The sequence below is a fragment of the Phaethon lepturus genome, unplaced genomic scaffold, assembly GCF_000687285.1.
Source record: "Phaethon lepturus isolate BGI_N335 unplaced genomic scaffold, ASM68728v1 scaffold1636, whole genome shotgun sequence".
NCBI lineage: Eukaryota > Metazoa > Chordata > Aves > Phaethontiformes > Phaethontidae > Phaethon > Phaethon lepturus.
The window spans coordinates 52,643-75,651 of NW_010548106.1; the positions used below are offsets into that span (position 1 = coordinate 52,643).

Sequence of the window (23,009 nt, forward strand, 5' to 3'; positions counted from 1 at the left end):
TTTGGAAGAGACTGAAGAGCTCTTCTGTGGACTGAGCATGTTTATGTCTACAATTTACCACCCTGGAAACATTCAATTAAATACATGTGCTGTTGTATTTTCAAAGGCGTTGAACAAAGTAATTCACTGCCAGTTTAAGTGCTATCAACTTAAGTGATCATGTGGTTATACAGGGATAGCAAATATGGATATCACAAACAATTACTATATTCAACTGAATTGTGCTAGACCAAGCTAATTTACAGAAGGCTTTACAAAATTTGCTCAGGCACTGGAATTGAAAGTTGGAATCTGGAAGTTGGTGCCACTTGTCCACACTTCAGAAATACCTTGGAAAAGTGAAGACAAAAGCTAAATCTGAATTAAAACTATTACATAAAATTTTGCGGTGTAAATCATCACTATTACAAGGACAACATAATAGAGGAAGCACATTTGCTTCAGCAAAAATTCACTGAGAACAAGAGCAAAATCCAATAGACTCAACTCACCTTCTGGAAATTCTTTTGAAGCTGGCTTGAAATAAGTCCTCCATGAAATGTCTGTGGTCCCTACAGAGGACTTCTGTCATCAACTGCAACAACACTGGACTCTGAGACAATTCTAATGCATCTAAAAGCTGAAAAAAAAGTAAGAAATAAGAAGCCATACTGGATCAAATCAATTCAATCTAATTACGTAAGTGTTTTTCAATACTGATTAGAAGCAGATGCACAGAACAGTATGTTTATTTAATGTGTATCTGTACATTAAACTTTTGGATAAAGACATAACTCAGAAACAGAAGCGCTGATTTCCGTATGTGAACTGAGAGTCTCTCTTTAATTCCAGATCCTGTGAAACACTGTTTCTAGGCATAGTTCACTTTGGCTTCTAATTACATGTTTGTTAAAATTACTGACCTTCTTAGTGCAGTCCATATAGTTATTGTACTTTAAGGTTCCTTTGGGAAACTCATCAGACCTCATGGGAAAATTGAAAGCTACAAATTGATCAAGAGCATTCTTAAGGTCATTAAGTTTTTCTCCAGTCAAATTAGTGAAAAATGGGAGAATTATCACTGCTTGGCCCTGCAGGAAAAAAAAAAAAGAAAATGCAGTTTGACACTAAAAGAAACTATTCTCTAACTATGAAGCAAGCTGAATAGGACCACAGAATAGCAGCAGTGGCTGTGCTTACTGATTCAACGGGTCAGTGTACTGATAAAGATACATAATGTAGCTGCTCATCTTTCAGGTGCTAGTTCAGAAAACAGCTTTGGTCACTGCCAAGTGAGAGTTAAAAGCTAATTAATTATCTCATGGCTGACATGGCTATGAATGAGACCTCATTGCTCTTTTAAGCAAGCATGCATTCTCACACAAGTCACTGATTTAACGCACCACCTGGCAGCTAAAGCAAGATCCCAAACTCTATTTGAATCCACAGGAAAGTACAAAGCTCTGTCTAGCTAAAGGTAGGCTGGCAGAGCAGCAACTATGCAAAGCTGTTTCATAAGTACAACATTTTTTATCCTCTAGTCCAAACTTTATGCTCCAGTATCTTTTAGAACTTCCACTTTCAGTATGCAGTACTTTATCTCCCTCTCCTGACAAAATGACATACAGCAGTTAATCCATTAGTACTGCTCTCATACTTGCAGACATGGACATTAAAATCATGGCCAATGTTCATAATTTGACCTGTAGGAAATATCGTTCCTTGCTAAAAGCCTGATTAGTTGTCATTTCTCAAATGAACACTTCAGAGTTCTCAGGAATTTGCAACTGACAGTAATTTTTTTTCCTAAAAATTACATGCCTTTATCTGGGCAAGAAAAAAAAAAAGCACCTAAAACCAAAATATGACATCTGTGATATTGCCTTCTGTCTGAAGAACAAAAAGGATGATTTACAATTTTTAGGATGTTGAATAAGAGACTAAAAAGCAGAAGTTGGTGTACATGTTACCATGCAAACTAAGGTAAAATTTAAGCCCAATAACAGGGAACTTCATGAATGACTAACATTCTAATCTGGGGAGGGAAGGGAAGCCACTCAAGTGAGCAATTTACCTTAAGATTTAAGTTTAAATTCTGATCAACAAGTAGACTGGTATAGGTATTAAAAACAGCTGTAAATGCTTCATGACTGGTATTGAAAGAAACTGAAGAGTCGATCTGGAATGACAGAAGAGATAAAATATTAGGTTTTTTTTTTTAAACTAGTCAAAGAGATCACCGTATTAATGAACAACAAAAAAACCCATGAGCTATAGAAGTGTTTATTTCCAAAAATACACTGAATTAACAGAAAGCACATACAGTGATTTTGGTTTTAAAAGGACTACCAAAAGAATTCTAAAAGCTCCTATACAATACAAACAAAATCATAATGTTGGATATTTTCCAGTTCAAAAAAATATTAAGCTCCCTCTCAAAGCCAGATTTCTTGTTGGTCATTTCAGTTACTGTCACTGCCAGCTAATACAGCAATACAGCTCACATTCTGTGTCCTAACACATACCTTTAAAACAATTCAAGTTTCAAATAACTAATTATAAAAAAGAAAAAAAATTCTCAGTAAGTAATCTTTGTGTATACTTGCGTACAGCTACTTTTACAAGTTCCTAAAATACGCCAATAAGTAGATACATAGTGTTTTCAAAATAGAGAAAGAAAAAAAAAAGACCAAAACCCCAGTGTAACAGAAATAAAAGGTCTTTGAAATAAAGATATTTCTGCAGTCTGTTGATATGGGTAGAACTTCTCCATTGTGACTTTCTGAATGCCAACATGACAGAGAATGTTATCAAAGGCTGCTCAGTTTCAAAGTTTACTCTCTGCAATTGTACTGATTCTCCAGAAGAGGCAAGTAAAACATGAGAGCAGTTAAAAAAAAAGGGGGAGGAGGGGGGATGTGGAAGGGAGAAGACCAAAATCTATCAATTTCTGCCTCTCCAAATATTCTTTTATTTGCAAAGTACAAAAAAATCAGATTCTGATATTCTCCAACTTTTTTTTCTTTTTTCCCCCACAAACATAAAACACTAGAATGAAACAGCATTTCTTTAAAACAAGATACATTTCCTACAGAATCAGAAAAGTTACCTGGATTTTATAAAGCAATGCATACCTGCAGAACTTTAGCCAGCAGGGTCAAGACTGCTATTTTGCTCTCAGGAGCAGAACCTTTGGCCCACCAGCTGTCAAGTTTCTCCCAGTTTCTTAGTACAGCTGTGACCAATTTCACTCCTTGCTGCTTGCGTACAGTACGCTCCCTAAAACTCTGATCTAACATGCCGTTCAAAATGCTGCCAACCTGGAAGGAAAAGCAACAGGTTGATTCTTGCATCCCTAATGAAAGGATGATAGGATCTCTTCATCAGTATAGGCAATCATAAAAAAAGTATCACATAGCAATGCTAGATTCAAATCTCAAAAGGATACAGGAGAAGTCTCTGCAGGAAATTAAAAACACACACTTCTCAAAAAAGAGACTTCTATCCAATTTACTCCTGTTTCATTCAGAGTACAATGCAGCAATTCCTTCCCATATCTTTTGTGTGAATATGGAGAAATAAATGCTAATCCAGAATAACTCTAAAGATTAATACTTGAAGATGTTAATTAGTGTGAAGCTGAGAAATAGGAGGAATATTTGCATACATCTTGAAAAGAAAAATAAACCATGGCATACCAGATATGAACTAAGTATGCTTCAATCTCTTTTCTTCAAAAACTAATGGTCACTGACTTCAACACCTGAATTCTGCATTCTCCTCACAAATAGTTTGCAACCACCTAATAAACTGGATTAATGTTATCAACCTTATGATTTCACCAGATTTGGATGGGTAGAGTAAAATAAACCTTATTTTCTCTTCCCGTACATCACAAATGCATACAACTAAAGAAGAGTATCTTATTAAATGCAATCCATAATATATTTTTCAAAAAGTCAGGCAAAGAAGAACAGCAGACAACAGAAAACAAAAAACCTAACTTGGCTACTTACCTTCATTAAATTAATGAAGCGAAAACTTTTAACACTATTGCCACATGTAGCCAGTGTAAATTAGTAGCCTATCATTTATCAGAGACACTTTTAAAAGTAATTCAGTTGTAGCATGCTGTGCACAGGGAACACTACAAGGTCATCACAAGAACCAGCCTTTTAAAACATATATACACCTCTCTACAATCAAATTAAACAATTTCTGGTATCACAAAATATTATGCTCCCAGGGTTTTAAAATGTTACTTGGAAGTTTAAGCATAACATCTTGGATGAAAAAAGATGCAATTATTTTAAAAAGGATGATCTACTTTCCTGAGCATCTTTTTAAGCAAAAGGGAAAGTGGACTTCTGATCTTTCTTTTTGACCCTGCTGTTTCAGAAGCATTGAAAGAAGGCTTCTCAATTATAGTATGTTTCCTTCGTGGACCTGAAGGTGAACTCTACATTCATAAGTAGTGTGGGCCAATAGGAGAAAATCTGCTGAGCAATACAAGTGGTGCTGAGACTGAGTACATGACAACTACCCTGTACTTAGGTCATGGGGGTAGTGTGTGTGTATGTGTATGTCTCTCTTTTTAATACTTTGATCTAGCTGTACTCTAGTCCCGTGGACTGAACGCTCATTAGTGGTTGGAGTTCATTTTCCAGTTTAGTTTTGTTCAAAACAAATCCAATCCACATGCTCTGGGACCACTCTGCAATGAAAATCAGAGCACAGTAAATGGGAACAATCAGACTTGCTTCGAAAGAACATTCCTGATCTGAAGTATTATGCAAAAAAATCCTGAAATTCATAGATTTCAGGATAGGTAATAGATAACGACTTTACACTCGGTTTGACATGAGACGACAGACAGCCCAAGTTGCCAGAGATCATGAAGGTAGTGCCAGTAGGCCATGACAAAAAAATTAAAAACCTATCAATGTAATGCTGTCCGAAGTGCAACCAAATGCACTTTTCCTCCACTACACACTCAGTTATATCCACCTATAATAACAACAAAAAATGTTTTACTTCCAACATTCCCATTTGACTTTGTTCTTTTAAAGAAGTTCAATACCATTTGGGGATTGCTGACAGATGATTCCATAAGCTGGACTATTATTGTATCCAGGTTTTTCAGCAGCTGTTGATTGATAGTTTCTGAGAACAGGTTGTAGAAATACTGTCCATGAGAGAAATTTATCAGGTCCTTCTGGGATGTTCCTGATAGTGGCACAGATAACACTACTGTGTTCAACAGCAGACTTACTAGCTCCTCACACTGTGAAAATTAAGGTATAGAGACAGAATTATCTCAAGCACATTAAATTTCACCAACTTCTTAGAAAAGTTATGTTACCAGAAAGCACAAAAATAAAGCACAAACAGAATAATGAAAAGCTTGTTATCTACAATTATCACTCAATTAAGCCAGTGAATCCTTACAGCTCCTCTGTAGGAGTATGAATAAAACAACAGCCTCTTCTACCCAAAACACGGGTAGAAGACTACCGATGATTAGTATTAAATGATGACTGAGTATTAAAACTGGATAACCATATCCTACCTGGTCATCAATAGCAAAGGCTAGCTGCAGGAGTCTATCAGCTAACCGCTTACTGCTGATGTCTAACGATGGAAGAGAGATCCTTTCACCCCCAGGTGCAACGCCTTTATAAACAAGCGAAAGCAGCTTAGACCCAACTGAGAAATAAGGTCTTTCATCCTATGGAAATAAACAAACAAACAAGTGACAATTAATATAAGCTAAAAAATAACATAAAGGCCTTCCAATCCATCTGTACAGCTAATGAAAACACTTGAACTCCAGGTAATTTTCTTATAAAGTGATGCAAATATACCATGACAAGACACCTTTCCAACTGGGGAACAAGTTTTTTAATGAGACAACCTTGTTGTGTACAAAGTTCAGAACAAACTAGTAGTGATTTGAAAATCTTCAAAGGATTCTGATCCTCCTCCAGATTTTTTTCAGGTAGCACCATTACTACAGAAATAAAATTAAGAGCTTAGTCAAAATGGGTGGGCCACAAAAGGTAAACCATGCAGCTCCTTGAATATCACTGTCCTACAATCACAGCTCTAGCTTTTGTTTAGACATAGAAGATGGATGGCAAACACCCCACAGAATTAAATATTTTGTTACTTGTTAAATATAGCCTTGCTTACCAGTAGACAAATTCTCTCAGTCCTTGTGGCTGTTGTATAGCCTGTTTTCCTTCAGTTGCCCGAAGTAAAATAGAGATTTACTACAATCAGAAACTTGATAGAAAGAATACGAGTAATATAGCCTAGATCCCCACCCCTGCAGCTGCTCTCTATCCTATTTTCCTGCAACTCAGACCCGCTATATTGCTTCTGATCAGCCAGAGGGTATTCCTTTTCTAACTTCTCTCATCACTCTGAATGTTCTCTGTTTAAAAATTCTTGAAAAATGCCTCTTTTATAGGATAGTACATTGTGATTTTTTGAGCTTTCAGTCTTGTGAAGCTCACTAAAAGAAATTTTAGGTAGATTCTGATTGCCTCTAGGCCCTGGAAATTGCAGAAAGACAGAAATAATTATTCACCGTTACTTTCTGAATAAACAGGTACCTTATTGTGAAGAACAGAATGAAGCAGGCCAGATTTCTGGAGTTGCTTGCAGGCCGAAAGGACAGCACTAAACCTAACTTGATCGAAACGTGCATCTGAATTAAAGAGATCAACAGAACAAAGGTCCTCAAGGCTAATGAGAAAAGAGAAGCAGTAACATTACATTGGTGGGGAGCTCCATGTGCAACTGTACACATCATTTACTTTCCATTTTTCATAGTGAATGGCATTTGTTCTGGATTCATGCTTACCGGAAAGCCCCTACTTACCTCTGTGGTGTGATTCTTTTTTTTATGCACAGTTTAAAAGACTCCTTATAAGGAGATTTCATCAAAGCTTTCATGAGTCTTACTGAGATATCTGGGAGATTTTTCATGACTTGCACATCAGCAGTGTTAAAGCCTATGTTTGATGGATCACACACTGTCATCACCAGAAGCTCTATAAGGTTTGCATTAAGCAGTTCCTTCTCAAGTAGCTAGAAAGAATAAAGCATTAAATAAAAGCTTTATTTAAAAATTCATTTAGATTTCCCTATTTTATTCTTCATAACTTATCATTAGTACTTGTACCTAAAATGAAATCAAATATGGAACAGTAACTATTCTCACTAAGTGGCATTCTCTTTCTCTATGAAATGTCTGACTTTCACTCAATCATGCTAATAAACAGAAATCAAGTATCTATTAAAATAATCATAGGATACATGCTATTTCATCAAACTGAACATAAGATCTTTTTAGTCCACATAGGCCTGTTTCAATCTTGATTATACATCTGTAATCACCCTGAAATCCAGATGTACACCTCTGTGCACACTATTAGAGATTTACTGAAAACAAGACACAGTCACAGTCTCAGAACTAAAGTTGGCAGTGCAAATTTCATGAGAGACTCATAACTAATGCACTTCATATAGTCAAAAATAGTTTATATTGCATCAAAGCTATGCAAATGGAGAGACCTGAATATCTATACTAAATTCAAGAAAGAATTACCACAATGTGCCTTTCTGCCTTTTAAGCAGCTATCACCTCCACACATTTAAGGTCATCAGGAAATACTCATTGCAAGTACTCCATACAGAACAACAACCTCATAGTCAACATACAGGAATCTCATAGTCAATATATAACTGGAATATACAGGAAATATTCATTCCTCTAACCAAAACTACCTCACCCACCAAAATTCAATGGTGCAATATAATTCTTTGCACTTACATGTGAAGACTGTAACAGTTTGCAATGCTTAGTCACCAATTTCAGTTAAAGCACCACTAAAGACAATGTTAGTTCTCTGAACTAACTTCATAATGAAAATACAAATCTTTAACTACATATAAAATTTGTACCTTTTATTCACTACAGATTTCAGTGCCTACCTTCCAGAAATCCTGCTGGCACGTTTCCAATATCGTGGTGACAAACTCCATGATTCGGACTATAATGGTACACTTGCTGTAATTATATACATCTCTCTCTTGTGGACTGAACATGCTGCCTTTCAAACTGCAATCAAAGCACTGCTCTGCTGCGTGGATATCATGCAAAGCAATAGTTTCAAGGAAGAACTGCGCAGCTTCCAAGAACGAGGATCTTTCACTTACACCTAAGAAGAATCATACTAAGTTGAAATGATACAGCAGCTCTCAACTTTTAAATATATTATATTGGGTTTGGAAGAAAATAGTCAAACTGAGATAGCAAATAGAACGACACCACATCTCACACCAGTGTTTTCTGAAAGTCCTATGCCAGTTATTAACATTCTGGGCAGTGAATGGTAGCTTTCTACTCATTGAGCATTACAAGCACTTATTAATGATGATGATTTAGGCATGTGTAATAAAATGGATAAAAAAATTAAATCCCTAGTTTTGAGTAATTTAGCCCTATGCTAACTGCATCCAGCAATGATCTTACACTATTGTTTTAAACCAAGACAGAGATGACACTGACAGACTACCCAGAACTTGTACAAGTCTTTGTATATGAAGTAATTATGCAACTCTACTACCAGTGATAAAAAACATTATGTTCAGACCTGCATGAATAATTAGAAGAAAAACTTTCTGAGCGACCCATTGGCTACACAAGGAATTACTATGCACCTGATTGAAATTCAAATACAAGGCTTTTGAACCTGATGTAGTTGAAGCATCAGGAACTGAAGAAAGGTAACGTGTATAGGGCTTTAAGTGAAAAGTGGACTTCTTTCATTGCTTTCTGATAGCTCCCTCCAGACACCAGGTAAACAGCTTTGGAGGAATTTAAAAAAAAAAACCCAGGAAAAAAACTATCACTCTCCTCAGTAGAGGGAAATTTGCTGTACAGAATAATTTCTGAAGATGAGATAGAGTAAAAGAAGTTGCTGGTGAGTGGATGACTGACAGACAGAAATTTAAAGGTATATTTCTACGACTTAAATGAAACATTTTAAGATACACTATTAACAAAGTACTACTTCATTAAAAAACATGCAGTACAACAATTGCCATTGAAATCTTTGGGAGAGTTTGCAAAATTCATCAATTCTACATTGAAGAAAAAAGCTGGACATCCAGGCTTGGAACTCGTCTTGGATGCGCTTGTGTAACAGACATGAATGAACCTAATGCCACATGTTAATCACTCACCCAGTATTTCATGAGGTTTGATCATTCGCAGCTCAGAGAATGTATTGTAGCAGTCCAGTGCTGCTAAGAACATATCCATCCACCGCATGACAGTCTGTAAACTGAAGGGCTCCTGCATACCACGGAGAGTTGGCTGAGAAAGGATCCCAGATGGACTTTTGGCATCGCTGCCACCTCCTTCAAACTTGTTAATGAGGAAAGAAACACCTTGGTTTTTCAGAACATCAGCCAGCCAAGAAGATGGAGACTTGTTTCCTGATAGAAATAAAACCAGAAATATAAATTCTCTAGGAAAAACACATTTTGAACTATCAAGGAATTAGAAGCAAATGGACTGACATGCCCAAACTTTGTGTTTTAAACTGGATCTTGCAACTGAAAAGGTACTGGTTCTGGTCTAGCATTGGTCATACTACTTAAATTACCGGCAAGGAAGAGGCCAATTTATGAGACACTCCCACTAGTTCCCAGTCAGCAAATACTGCCTTCATAGCTGGATACAATAGCAGTTACAGGCCTTTGAGTTCTCCTTCCTGGCTAGATGGAAGTTCGCAATAAAACCCTCTTCTATGACCACAAACCCTGAGGTTCTCACAGTATTTCATTTCCAGTATGAGCAGCTACTCAGTTTCTATTTAACAGCACTAAGTGAACAGACATTTACTTCAAAAATTATGTTTCTTATAATTAATACTTTGCATAGAAAACAGAGGGAAGGCATGCACAGTATTTAGAAAGCAAAGATAATAGTGCATTGTGACTTAAAATACCTGGTAATAAGGGAACAAATTCATAGAAGAGCTCCATGGCTTTATGTCGGCACTCTGTCTGAGGTCGTCCACATTGCACTAAGAGCCACATGACAACGTCCAGAAGACACACTGACTTAGTAGCTGGAAATCCTCTGCACAGAAATATTAGGGATTAACAGTCCTATTGACATCTACCAAGAAGCCATAGTCTTCCATTTGAAAAAAAACAGAATGTTCCATGAGCATTATGAATGTCCTTTTATCTGTCTAACCACTACCCATCTGCACTACAAGTAAGAGCTCTTCTACAACCACATCTTACACTGCTTTCCCTTCTCCTCACTCTACTTTGGATCCCCAGAGCACAGTCTTCATGGCAACAATTTAAAAAACAGAATCAGGTATCTTCCCTCCTATTTATAACACTCAAAGAGACAAAAATGGAGACGAAAGCTTAAATAAGCCTGCACAGTTTTTCCCCATCCCTAATTATCCAGTCTCCTAACCTACCAAATGTGCCACCAGTGAGCTAACTCTCAGACTCCACTTGCCTGTTTCTTTAGGATCACATGACAATTCATCTGCAAAGGGACCTCAGAAAGTCTCTAGTCCAACCTCCTGCTCAAAGCATGGTCAGCTATGTGATCAGACCAGGTGACTCAGAGCTTCATTCAGCCTGATACTGAATCCATTCTTGCTTCTTCCACGTTTTTTGCCACCCCTCTTTAATTGCTGATCATCCTGTTGCAGTTTGTCCTACTTCTGCTAGCACTTAACTGCAATAAGAAAGACTTTGGAGGATTTTCCTCCAAGTGCTCTATAGCACCAGTGCTAACATTACTATAAACACTACTGTGAGGGAAATATACTTTTCTTTTCCACCTCTCCTTGCCAAACTAAAGCAAGCTCACCACACTGGAATAAAGAATGACCATCATGATCCTCTAGTATCATGTCCAGCATTTCCCACCAATGGTTCAACAGACATATCAGGAGATCTGCATCAGCAACAGTCACAGGATGAATTCCTCATTCAGAATAGCAAGTGTTTAATGGAACTACATACGCCATTAATTAAAATGCAATATTAAAAAAGCAAAAAAATGGCAAATTGCTGACCGTGGTACTCGCCGTTTTCCTTCCTTGTTCAGAGAAGGTGCTTTATGCTTGATTATGCGCTTCAGGTGATTAACAGTATCACAACATTGTTGAGTGGTACCTGTCAGAAAGAGAATTGACATCTATAAACAAATGCTAGTAACTTGGTTAAATGAACCAAGGTATTGGCACTATAGAAATGGTGCAAGAGACTTACACACAGGATAACGTCTACCACCTCCACTATTCTGGGCTTCTACAGTAAATTTTTCAAGGCCACAGAACAAATCATAAACGAGCAGACAGGCCAACATGACCTTAGCCAACCATGAGGCCTCTGCTATAAAATTGTGTATGCTACTTTCTGTGATCATGCTTAGAGAAACTGTAACATTTTCCAATATAAGTATTTCTTCTGGGGCCACTTCTATCTGAACTGTTTCTGTGAAAGAAGTAAAGCTTTGTAACATCAGTTTTTGGTTTTATGTTCTAATTACTATTCATTGATAAAAGTCAGAACAGAGAAAAAAAAAGATAAAAGCACATTTACTGAACAATCATTAGTACTGTGGAAGAGGTCATAGATTCTTGACATAGCTACATACTGTTGTGGAGAAGAATGAGAAGGCAAAGAGGAAAAGGTATTACAAAATGGTGGAAATCTTCCACAGAATATATAGAAATGTCAATTTTTGGAGCATTTTGTTTGTTACAGAAGAGTAGACTTTAAGATTCTCATCAAGCTACATTTTTACATTGTGCAAGTGCAAAACCAGGACTCAAATCAGAAGCACCACTAGCATTTTTAGTGTTGCTACAAAACTGTAAATCATTGTAAATGTGAAAAGGTTCTTTCCCCAGGCTCAAGATCTGCCAGCTTCATATGCTGCAAGGAGTTGATTCAAAGAGCTCCTAACTAGATATCAAATGACCTCTCTATCAGTAATGAAAAATAGTCTTTCCTTGTTGCAAATGTAAGCACATTTACTTTTTCTACAGTTATAGGAATATTTTTCTTTTTTAATCCAAGATTCAACAGGATGGCTTTTTTCTTTATTCCATAGTTAATTAATTATAGCTTACCTAATGGTTTCTCATCTGTATGCGTTAAGGCCAGACTTTCCAGAAATACAACCAATGCTTCAAATACAAACTGCTCCACCAGAGAATTTTCTTCCCTTTAAAAATCAGGAATAAATTTGATGAGAAACATGAGTAGAAGAAGCACTAAGTGTGAAATTCTAATTAAAAAAGCAAATTAAAACACTGTAGAGATAAAGATGTTTGCACAAAAAAATACATCCAAACCACTTTAAAAAATAGCAATGAAATTTGTTGACCACCTTTAAAAGGGGTACATAACTTCCCACAAACTTGTGATAGAAATTCAAATTTATATGCTCCCCACCTGTAGAAAGCCCAAACTACAAAATTACAATTAAAAATGAGTAAGCTGAGTAACTCAATTTTACAGTTACCATAAACATTAATAGAATGAGTGTCAGTGGATGACTATTTGGGTTCTACATTTAATTCTTTTTATCTCCTTGAATGTTTAGTCCAAGCTACTTACTGTTTCAAGCTCTGTTTGCTCACCTAAATTCTCTGTAGATGCTGTTAAAAGCAAGTGCTGCACCCAGTCTTTTGAAAGCACTGGGATGAAGAGCAAGACTATACAACCGTTTAAAAAGAGACTTGGTGTTTGCTGGGCTTTTCTCCTGCTGTCTTGGTGTTGTCTGCTTAATAGACCATTTCAAAAATTCTCGTACGCACTGACCACAGAAATCTCTCAAAGTGCTGTCAACTGGATCCACTATGCCACTCTGAAATTACACAAGTTTATTTCATTACAAGAAGGAATAAAACCCCAACATTGTCTCAGTGCAGTATTAGAGTAGCTTATTTACACAGTATTATTTGTAAGTTAAAAAACTTACAAATTTTTTAGTAGAAACTTAGAAACTTTACGAAGTTTCCCAGAAATAACAAGGCTTCAAACTTACTACCGTCCAAGGGAAGGGCAGCATTTCCAGGCCTTACAGTACTGGATTAGGCCTCAAACATCTGAATTTCTGCCTCAGCTACCAGTTTAGGAGTCTGGTCTAAGTCACTTCATTTTCTGATGGGCCAGTTTCCTCTGCTTGAGAAGCAGTGTGACAGCACTGATTTTCATTTTACAAAAAGTTTGCAAAACCTCCTGACCTACCTTGCTTCCAACCACTTCAGCTCAGTGCAAAAGCCAGTTTTAAATTTAAAACTTTTGCACCTGGTGACAGCAAAGAAACTTAGAGAAAAATTAAGCACACATCAAAAGCAACTTTCATTCAGGGAGGGTGAATGTATTTCAGTAGTTCCTTTTATACACTGATGATAAAAAGGGTGTTTCGTTAATCCTGTAAGACTCTAAAGATGCTACACCTGCGTTTTGACAATGCCAAAGAAATAGAGAAACCCATCGTCAAAAGCTTGGTTAAGAAACATTAAATGCTCATAAAAAAGAATAAGTAAATTGATAAACTGTTTTCCTTCTTTCAGACAAATAAGAAGCCATTATATCCATTCATGTGTTCCTGCTTCTTTCCGTAGTAAAATGATGCTAGTTAAAAATAAAGTCACATGGCACAGAAAAAAGAGGAGACAGACTTATGACCTACCAAGATAGCTTCCAGTAATGCCACTGTATCTTGACTCTCAAATTTTTTGTTGTTGGTAAACCAGTGAATGAGTTGCATGACTAAAGGCTCATACAATTGTCTTGTTACCTGAAAAGAGTAAACGCCAATCATTTCTAGGATTAATATATTTTTCTAGGATCAATATATTTCTATGCTATTTTGCTATTCAAAATATGTAAGAATAAAAATGAGTACTTCTTTGAAAAAGCATCTATAAAATGAATAATCAACTTCATATTACATTCCCATACCAGGTATTAAAAAGAAAAAAACAAACTAATAAATCTGGTTAGCTGCTTTTATATTCAACTAGTCTCAAAAGATCTCCAAGCTTACTTACAGCAAGATCCTCTGAGACAAAGAACATTGCATGCCATGGACTGATATGCCAATACACAGCCAAGGAAACAAGGAAATTTGGTTTTAAACTGTACTTTGATCTAAAATATCCTTAATCTTTACCACATACATTATTCTAACCTCCTGGATTTCAACAATTCTACCTGTAAGTCAACCTGATTGAATACTGTCATACTATAATATGAAGGGAAGAACAAATAAATATACCTATATATGCATACATACATGCTTGTAATACAGAGTGTATGCCTCTGTGCATTAGTGTGGACCACTATTATTTACCTATGGCTTATGTTCAGCCATATGTCAGCAAAAAGGGTTTCACCTAAATTGGCAACACAGCTTCCTGTACATTTTAACAGAACACAAAGTCCCTTAGCATCATAGAACCTGGATGCCAGGGTCCAATCAGTCTGAAAAGGCACAAGACCTGTAACTGCAGTGGAGCTGAACCCATGTGTCTATTCTGTTTTGTGTAAAACAGGAGAAATACCAAGTTCAGATGTTGGAATTAAATATATCATCCTTAGATGTCAATAAGGCAGCTAAAAATTCTCTCCCAAACACCTGTCTTGTGGATTGTAGCTTTGCACTGATTCAATATTGAAATAATCAACTTCACCTCAAATCAACTTATTAGAGAAAAATACAGAAATTAAATACAGTGATAAAAAGCAGCTATTACCACAACCTCTTTGTATGAACCTTGAAACTTGAATCTTGAAACCCTCATGTATTTGTACACTCCTCTGAGTTACTCTGAATTACACTCCATTATTGACGTCTTTGAAAAGGCTTCCACCCCCAAAATCCTGAAAAACCAAAACCCCTAAAATAGAATTTCAGCTTACAAAATACATTACATTTGGGGAAGGAAAAAAAAGGCAACATGTCAGCATAACTTCTAACATGATAACTTCTAAATAAAATTGTAAATCTATTCCCACATTTAGAGGTTTTTTAAACAAGCTAAAATACTTATAAACAAATCTGTTTACCTGGTCTACGTCACAAGCAAGACGAAGCAGTACTGGAAATATTCGCTTATGCAACTGATACATGGGTGGGGGACCCTGACGTCCTTCTGGCATCTGAGATGCTTTCCCCAACATATACGTGACTATGCTATGTAGCAGCTCACATGCTGCAACCTGAAATTTAAAAATCCCTTTGGTTACACATAGATTACTTTCACAGAGAAGACAAAACTGTGGGCAGGACAGAATGAGTCACAAGAAAGGTTGTACGTGAGAAATCATTCCAATCTATGCTAAATCACCATTCCAGAAAAAGATCATGTTCACGGAAATAATTTATGCACATTCCTACTGGCCTTTCTCCTAATGTTTTAGTCTCTATCATGGGCAGTCACTTTTCAGCTGGAGAAAATTTATGACTGGATAAGTCACCCATCATTGTGTTTTCAAGGATACCTGGACTCTCTTTGGATATCAAAATCCCAATCCACCAAAGCAGCAAAATATTTGCTTAAGTACTCTGCTGGACTGGGCCCACAAGTTCATAGGCTAGACATGAGAAGGAGGCCAAACAACATTGAAAATACTAGTTTAAAATTGTCACTTTTATGTTAAGTCTAACTCTCAAAGGACTATGCTGTCTGATACAACTTACAGCAACTTCTGCTCTCCAGTTTTTAAACACCAAGAATAATGTCATCATGAAAGAGCACGAAAGCAGCACATTGCTCCATATGAATTAAAACAGGTCTTTCTTAACAATGAAGACATTATTTTATGCAGTATTTATCAGCTAGCATGAAAAAAGATGCAGAAAAAACATCAGTACTTTTGTTTGTCTGTCACTTGCAGAAAGAGCCAGTTCAGTCACACGAGGCAAGAATAAATCCAAGTAGATGACAGGCTTCATATCTGCAAATGGTACAGCAAAGCTCAGACACTTCTCAGTGTCCCAGGATACACATTTCTTCATCATCTCTTCTGCAGAGGTAGCTAATATGTAAAAGATCAAAACAAAAAATAAGCTTTATATAATATACATACAGCAAGTCTTTCCATAGCTCAGTCAAAAAACCTGTAACCTTCCAACTTCACTTAGACTGCCATATGATGTTAATGCTTTATAAATTACTGGATGTTACAAGTACCAGAAATATGTTAGAAAGCCACTTTTATTTGCATATCCAAACAGATGCCTAGCCACCACATGGAAAAAACAATTGCAGTCAGTTTTCAGTTGTGGCAAAGTAGTTGGAGTGTTTATACTAAGTCAAGGACTTCTCAGATTCCCATGTTCTGCCAGTGAGGAGGTGCACAGGAAGCTGGGAGGGGACACAGTCGGGACAATTGACCCAGGCTGGCCAAAGAGATAGTCCATACCGTACAACATCACGCCCAGTACATAAACTGGAGTTGGCCGGGGGGGGAGAATCGCTGTTCAGAGACAGGCTATTGATTGCCAGGTGGTGAGCAATTGCTGTATTGGGCATCACTTGTTCTTGTACGTTCCTTTGTCGGTATTATTATTATTGTTATCATTGTTGTTTCCTCCTGTTAAACTGGTTTTATCTCAAAGTTTTTTACGATTCTCTCCCCCGTCCCACTGTGGGGCAGGGGGAGTGAGCGAGCAGCTGCGTGGTGCTTAATTGCTGGCTGGGGCTAAACCATGACAATTTAAAACACTTCTTTAGGACTTCCAATATACTACTTTTGTCTTCTACTGTTACAAAAAAATTCTTCAATATCGGATCAGACAAGAAGATCCAACATACAGACTCCTGCAGTTGCACAGAAAATGACTACATTTATGGCTATGTCGTCCAAGGAAAACTGCCATACTCACTCCCTTCTCTCCCTATATTCTCATATTTGTTAATTTGGTTAACATAGTCTGACTACGCTTTGTATTTCATTTCCAGGGAATAATGCTACTTTCCCACAGTATTTCTGAATAAGCAACAGAGAAGTACTTGGCAGAAAGAACACTGATTGCAAAGGCAGAAAAAAAAATGTAAGCATGAAAACAAAGGAACAAAATGTCTATACAACTACATTAGTTTTTAGACTGACTAAGTTTTGCACTGAATTTATCCCTTCAATTTCATGGTCAGGTACTTCTACTACACTTTTCCATTTTTGTTTTAATTAGATTTTATTATATTTAATTATTAATAATTTAATTTAATTATAAAGCTTATTCACAGACTGAACAGAGAAGAGCACAAAACTTCTTTTTTTGAGGAGGCACTCAAGTAGAGCTCTACTACCCAGACATACTAAAGGCATGGCACACCTTAAACTCACAAGAGAAGAAGTAAGCTTGCCAAGATTTACACAATTCACAGGTTGCAGTTCTGAAAAACTGGATTAAGTGAGAATTGTAGTTGAAAGGTAGAAACAAATACTAAAGAATTACAAACTGAGGCAAAGTTTTAAAATGGCTTTTACTGCCAGAGGGTGAAGAGGGGGAATAAAATCATATATTCAGATGCATATAATTGTTTGTCTTTTAGTTAAAGCTTTCTACACACTTTCTGCATTCCATAGTAAGTTAGTGAACACTTTGCTTCCCTGAACTCCAGAACTGAATAAAAGCAATTTTGTTTAAACAAGAGCAACAAAGTAGCTTTCCTTGAAAAGCTCATGTATTCCCATAAAGGGATGTGGAGACCTCACTGAAATCTACTTTCAAGAGAGAAAGCAGATCATGTAAATATTTTTATTTACACTGACAAGACACTCACCTGTAATTAAGTTGTGGTTGATCTGCCCTCCCAAAGATCCAAGAAGGCGTGCCACTCTCATTCTTACTGCTTCCAAGGAGGGACTGTCATCCTAAGTAATTCAACAGATTTATATTAGTAACGGAAGAGTTACTTCTATATAGAAGTAACTTGGTTTACATAGTAAATTAAGGTTTTATGGCTCTTAACATATGGATGAAGAAGATAAAATGAAGAACCTGTGGGGAGAAGAACCACATCAAGAACGAGAACAGTTTTACAGTTTTGGTTCAATAAGCAAAAGAGGGCAAGACTGGAAAGCATTTTTATCACATTTTGTGGGCTCTCAATTCCCATTTCTCAAGTAAAGGTTAAAATCATCACAGATAAAAAGGTTAAATCAAGTTAAAAGGTTAAAATCATCACAGATAACACAAACCTACAGAATGACAGAATAGTCTAAAAAGTGGGAAAAAATCTGAAATAAAAATTACTCTTTTCATTTGCTTTAATCCCAGAACTTAAAGTTTAGAACCTGTAAATCTATATGTAAGCAGCCAACAGATTTTCATAAGCAGCCTGTATGGGAAGTAAAATTTACTCATTTTGTTTAAAGACCAACTAGGTTGCAAACAGTTTTATATATATAGGAGTAACTACTAGTTTTACGCCTAAAAAAGGTTTATTCCAAGTTAGTTTGTGCACTGGAATATACAAATAAAACTAAGCTTATTTTGAGCTATTTGAGAAGTCACTGGTCAAAATGATATTTGACTTCTAAGACTATGAACCTGTACACAAGATAATTATAAAAAAAAAAGTTACATATTCACAAATGGTATTTACACGCTGCACCACTGCAAAGCTGGGAGCCAATTTTAAGTGTAGGAGTTAAATCTTTGTTTCCGTAATATATCAGTCTAGCAGTGATGCAGACTTACAGGATTTCTTCAGTTCCCTTTCCCTGCCTCATTCTCATTCTCACCCTAGAGAATGACATCTTTCCAGCTGTGCTGATGTACCAGCTTTTTGAGCCATGCTGTAGAAGAGGATTCACTGAAATGACCTAAGGTAGAAATAATCCTCAGAAAAAAAGTATGCATGCAAGAAAGGAAGAGAAACAGTGGGAGGTGATTAACTCACATTTAACTCTAAAAAGGGATAGCATTCTTACCAATGAAAAAGCCTTTGCTTTTCTTAAACGCTGTATCACAACTTTATTAAACCCCTTCTGGGCTGCTCGAGAAAGTTTCCTTACTTCCCAGTTATTTTGGGATTCACCTGATGAACAAAAAATCAGCATATTAATATTAGTTGATTGTACCAGCACCTGATGCACTTACTCGTAGTTTCTTTAAAAAACCCACCCTGGTTTTGCCTGGTTTTGTTTTTAAGACACTTATTCTCTCATTTAAAATCTTTATTAAGGAAAGTAAGTCTCTGTTAGTGAAAACTAAGCTGATGGAAGGATACAAAGGACAAATCACAGAGAAGTGGCATGCAAAATGGCTACAATTAATGATTGTTTGGCAGTAGCAAATAAATTATAGTTTAAGAAAAAGGTAAATTTTGGAGTGTAAGATAAGTTATATTTTTCCAACCACAAGAAGTGCACAATATAGACAAAAAGCATGTTTCATCCATATCTTTAGGTGTAACTAGGAAAAAATTATTTTCCTCTCCCTTAAGACTAACAATTTTTTGCTTGTATGTACCTGTAGATGTAGAGTTTTTCAAATAACCATCAAGAAGAGGCAGAACATCCTTGTAGTAAGGTTGCATTATATGTCTGGGGATGTGAGCTGACCAGTCTTCCAAAGCATCCAGTCCCAGATCAGCCATTGGGATACAGCTAAGGCCCAGCTTAAATGCATTCTACATGTCAAATGTAAAACTATCAGTTTTTCATTTTTATGGACTACTATTATTTAAAGGTAAAAACATATTTGAAAGCATTCAGCATACATCTTTCTTCTTAATAACTTTTGTCTGCTTAACATCTCACACAAGATCAGCACAGGAGATTTATATTGCAACACAGGCACTGACAGAGTCAGCTTGGTGCAAAAGCAAATTCTGACAATTTATTTGTTTATCCAAAAAGTCAAGTCATTTGTGTTCTATCTCACTGAACACAGTACAAAGCTTAATAGTTGTCTTAATTGCTCAACAGGATACTAACTTTGCTCCAGAATTTTTGCATATGTTTTATAAAAAAACCTATTAGCTGTACCTCACTTTGACCCACCTGCAGTGCGGGAATATATGCTTTCATATCGAGCATGATGATGTCATGTGGTAAAGAAAGTAAAAAATACAGACAGGATGCCAACAACTCATCCTTATACTGTTTCATTTTTGCTGCAACCTAAAATTCAGATAAATACATCATGAACAATCGTAAACCTTTTAAGATCTTGATTTAGCTATATCAATATCCATGTAAAATAAACAACTCAAAACCAATACTGGAATCTCATTCACCTGCAGACAGTTACCAGAAAGTATTTAATGTACAATTATCCAGTTATTTCTCAATTGTACATGAATAGGTGACCAATACACCTCTTTTGACATTAAATAAAAAACAGACTGAAAAAGATCTTAAACCCACACTATGTTGCATAATTCAAAGAGCTGGAATACTTCTATCATATTTGTAAGATTTTTAAGAAGATATAATTTTGATTGAGTCATGTGTGTTTATATTCAGACTAAGAAAGCTGGACAGCAAAATCACTTACCTCTTTTCCAAACTTTACAAACAGTGCAAAGCAAGACCTCTTTTCTGGGTCTTCAGGACATTTTCTGAGACTCCTTGGACTGACACCCTACCAAACAGAAACCACAAGTGAACAGTATTAAAAAATGTAGTACACAGTATAAATACGAAGTTCAATTCAATACATACATCACTGTCCAATATGAAATTGTAGTCAGTGAAAACTTGAAATGTATGTTTGTTCTCTCAAAGCTTAGAAACTAACATTAATACAATGCGCTGAGGGTCAACTTTTTGGAGTACACTTAGTATTACCCAAATAAGCAAGATACATATGACTGAAAAATAACTTTTCCATAAAAGCTTAATTTTTCCCCTGTCTGATCACCTAAGACACCATAAAGGAAAAGAACATCCCTAACAGTGGATATCCAGGTGGCAAAAATGCTGGTGGAATAAGAAAAGGGCAATTCACAACAGCATCTCACTACAAGCATCTACACCCATGAGCTCCCAAATTTGCTTCACTTGGTGCCATCACTAGCAGTGGCAGGGACAGTTCAGGGCTCTGTGGTGGGCTACACACATAATGGGATGAAGCACTGTCACTTTACAATAGCTTCCATACAGCAAATGGTGTGCCCACCAATAGCGCATCATATTTTGTGTGGAAATCAGTGAGTGGAATACAAGTATACCCCAGAAGTTGAGTAATTAACCCATACATGTCTCTTCTGCTCTGGTTAGATTGTTTCTGATACCCATGCTACCTTCTGCACTGCAAGGGTATTTCCCATCCCTCTGTTCAACCAGTTCAGGATTTTGGAAAGAGCATTACACCTGGATGGTGTCTCTTCAGAAACTGGGCTCCTAGTCTAAATTTTGACTTTCTATGTGCTTCTAACTATGGAGGCATAGGATGCTATGTACATTTGAAATGTGTAACAGTTTCAATGAACTATTTTCCATAGCACATAAAAGACTGTATATAAGGAACTGCACCATCATTAATACATTACCCCTCCATTGGGAAAACAGATCTCACCTCAAAGTATTTTATTTTCTTGGCAACTTTCATTGTAACAGAAAGCAGCTTGTAGAACCCACTAATAAGAGGTAGTCTCGTTGAATGTGTAATAAGCTCATAACCAAAGGAATATACCCAAGGGTTAAAGTATTCAACATGCTTCTCTGGAAGTATTTCTCTAAAAAACATGTGCAGAAAACATAGAGGGGTAAAAAAACAAAAAAAACAAACAGAAACTGAATAAAATATTAATTTCATTTTTTTCAAACTCTCAAGTCAGTACAAGAAAGAGAAGTATTGGTGTAACAGAGCAGCTCCAAAGACAGTGAGGGAATAATTACATGCTGCCTTCTGAGGCAAGCATGGGAAGATTTTTATTTTGCTTTACAATGCAAAGCCATTTCCTCCTCATTATATCTCGTTATTGCATTTATACAAACATATATACATATATGTATATATGCATTTATACAAACATACTCACACATTACATTTCATTACCAAGACTGCAAACAATGCTGCACCTTTCACTTAATGTCCAATGCTATTCTATGAAGACTGTATTTCTGGTCTCTGAAGTTTTTAGGATATATGGTCAGTATAATACTAAAAGTTACACCATATACTGAAAGACAAATACACCCAAATAATGAACATGAACGACTTGTCTCCTGTACTCTTTAAAAAAACCTGAGCTGGTGAGCTAGTATGTATCATCCTATGACCCAAATGTCTGAAACACACTTACTGTCTCCCTGCTAATCACCTTGTGCATTTTGAAATACAGTATATCATCCTAAGTCAGAAACAGGCATCTTAAATAAATCCCATCTCAAATTTCTTCCAACCACTTTGCAACTTCCAAATTACATAAAAACATATTAATACCTGCAGAATTCCACTAGATTTATAAAGGCAATAAAGTCTGTTGGCTTCATTGGCTGAAGGTTTGAAGCAGGGTCAGAAGTAGGCCCAACCAAAGCACTGTCAGTTTCATTTTCATCCTGAAAATAAATGTAAGAAGAACAAGAATAATAAGCAAGAACACTGGATCTGTGACAACACAGAAAGCACTTAGACCGTATTTCCAGTTAAACAGTCTGTCTCTTCTTTTTCTAGCTGCTACTAGCTAGTCTGACACAGACAAAGGACTAATAATTGACACATCAATGATTCAAAGAAATAATAAGGGAAGCTTGTTTCTAAGGAGAAAGCAAGTAGAAAAAATGAAAACTACTAGATGCTGGAGTAGAGTGTCTAACAGATTCTGTGAACTTCTACTGACTCCGATGCTTCCATCTCCTAACAATGCAATGCAATATTCAGAAATATGAAGTAGAACATTTTGTCTAATATGAATGTTACTTCAAGGACACTATATGGAGCTGTCTAAGCATAATGAAAACAAAACAGGGAAGGAATGTGATTTTGGTTTCCCTAC

General features: G+C 36.4%; 1 protein-coding gene across 1 annotated transcript in view; it reads right to left on the bottom strand.

Annotated features, from left to right (window-relative positions):
* Positions 1 to 23,009, bottom strand: part of PRKDC (protein kinase, DNA-activated, catalytic polypeptide) — a gene marked incomplete at its 5' end in the record, with an annotated part of 82,421 nt that overhangs the window by 45,277 nt on the left and 14,135 nt on the right. The window contains 24 exons of the mRNA XM_010289835.1: positions 492 to 619; positions 903 to 1,070; positions 2,054 to 2,158; positions 3,114 to 3,299; positions 5,060 to 5,263; positions 5,549 to 5,707; positions 6,597 to 6,729; positions 6,866 to 7,074; positions 7,981 to 8,207; positions 9,235 to 9,489; positions 10,005 to 10,138; positions 11,106 to 11,205; positions 12,168 to 12,262; positions 12,681 to 12,907; positions 13,739 to 13,846; positions 15,118 to 15,270; positions 15,926 to 16,089; positions 17,841 to 17,931; positions 18,994 to 19,100; positions 19,535 to 19,694; positions 20,068 to 20,187; positions 20,564 to 20,650; positions 21,587 to 21,746; positions 22,457 to 22,572. Of these exons, the coding sequence (XP_010288137.1) occupies positions 492 to 619; positions 903 to 1,070; positions 2,054 to 2,158; positions 3,114 to 3,299; positions 5,060 to 5,263; positions 5,549 to 5,707; positions 6,597 to 6,729; positions 6,866 to 7,074; positions 7,981 to 8,207; positions 9,235 to 9,489; positions 10,005 to 10,138; positions 11,106 to 11,205; positions 12,168 to 12,262; positions 12,681 to 12,907; positions 13,739 to 13,846; positions 15,118 to 15,270; positions 15,926 to 16,089; positions 17,841 to 17,931; positions 18,994 to 19,100; positions 19,535 to 19,694; positions 20,068 to 20,187; positions 20,564 to 20,650; positions 21,587 to 21,746; positions 22,457 to 22,572 (3,596 nt within the window). The remainder of the gene's footprint in view (positions 1 to 491; positions 620 to 902; positions 1,071 to 2,053; positions 2,159 to 3,113; positions 3,300 to 5,059; positions 5,264 to 5,548; positions 5,708 to 6,596; positions 6,730 to 6,865; positions 7,075 to 7,980; positions 8,208 to 9,234; positions 9,490 to 10,004; positions 10,139 to 11,105; positions 11,206 to 12,167; positions 12,263 to 12,680; positions 12,908 to 13,738; positions 13,847 to 15,117; positions 15,271 to 15,925; positions 16,090 to 17,840; positions 17,932 to 18,993; positions 19,101 to 19,534; positions 19,695 to 20,067; positions 20,188 to 20,563; positions 20,651 to 21,586; positions 21,747 to 22,456; positions 22,573 to 23,009) is intronic.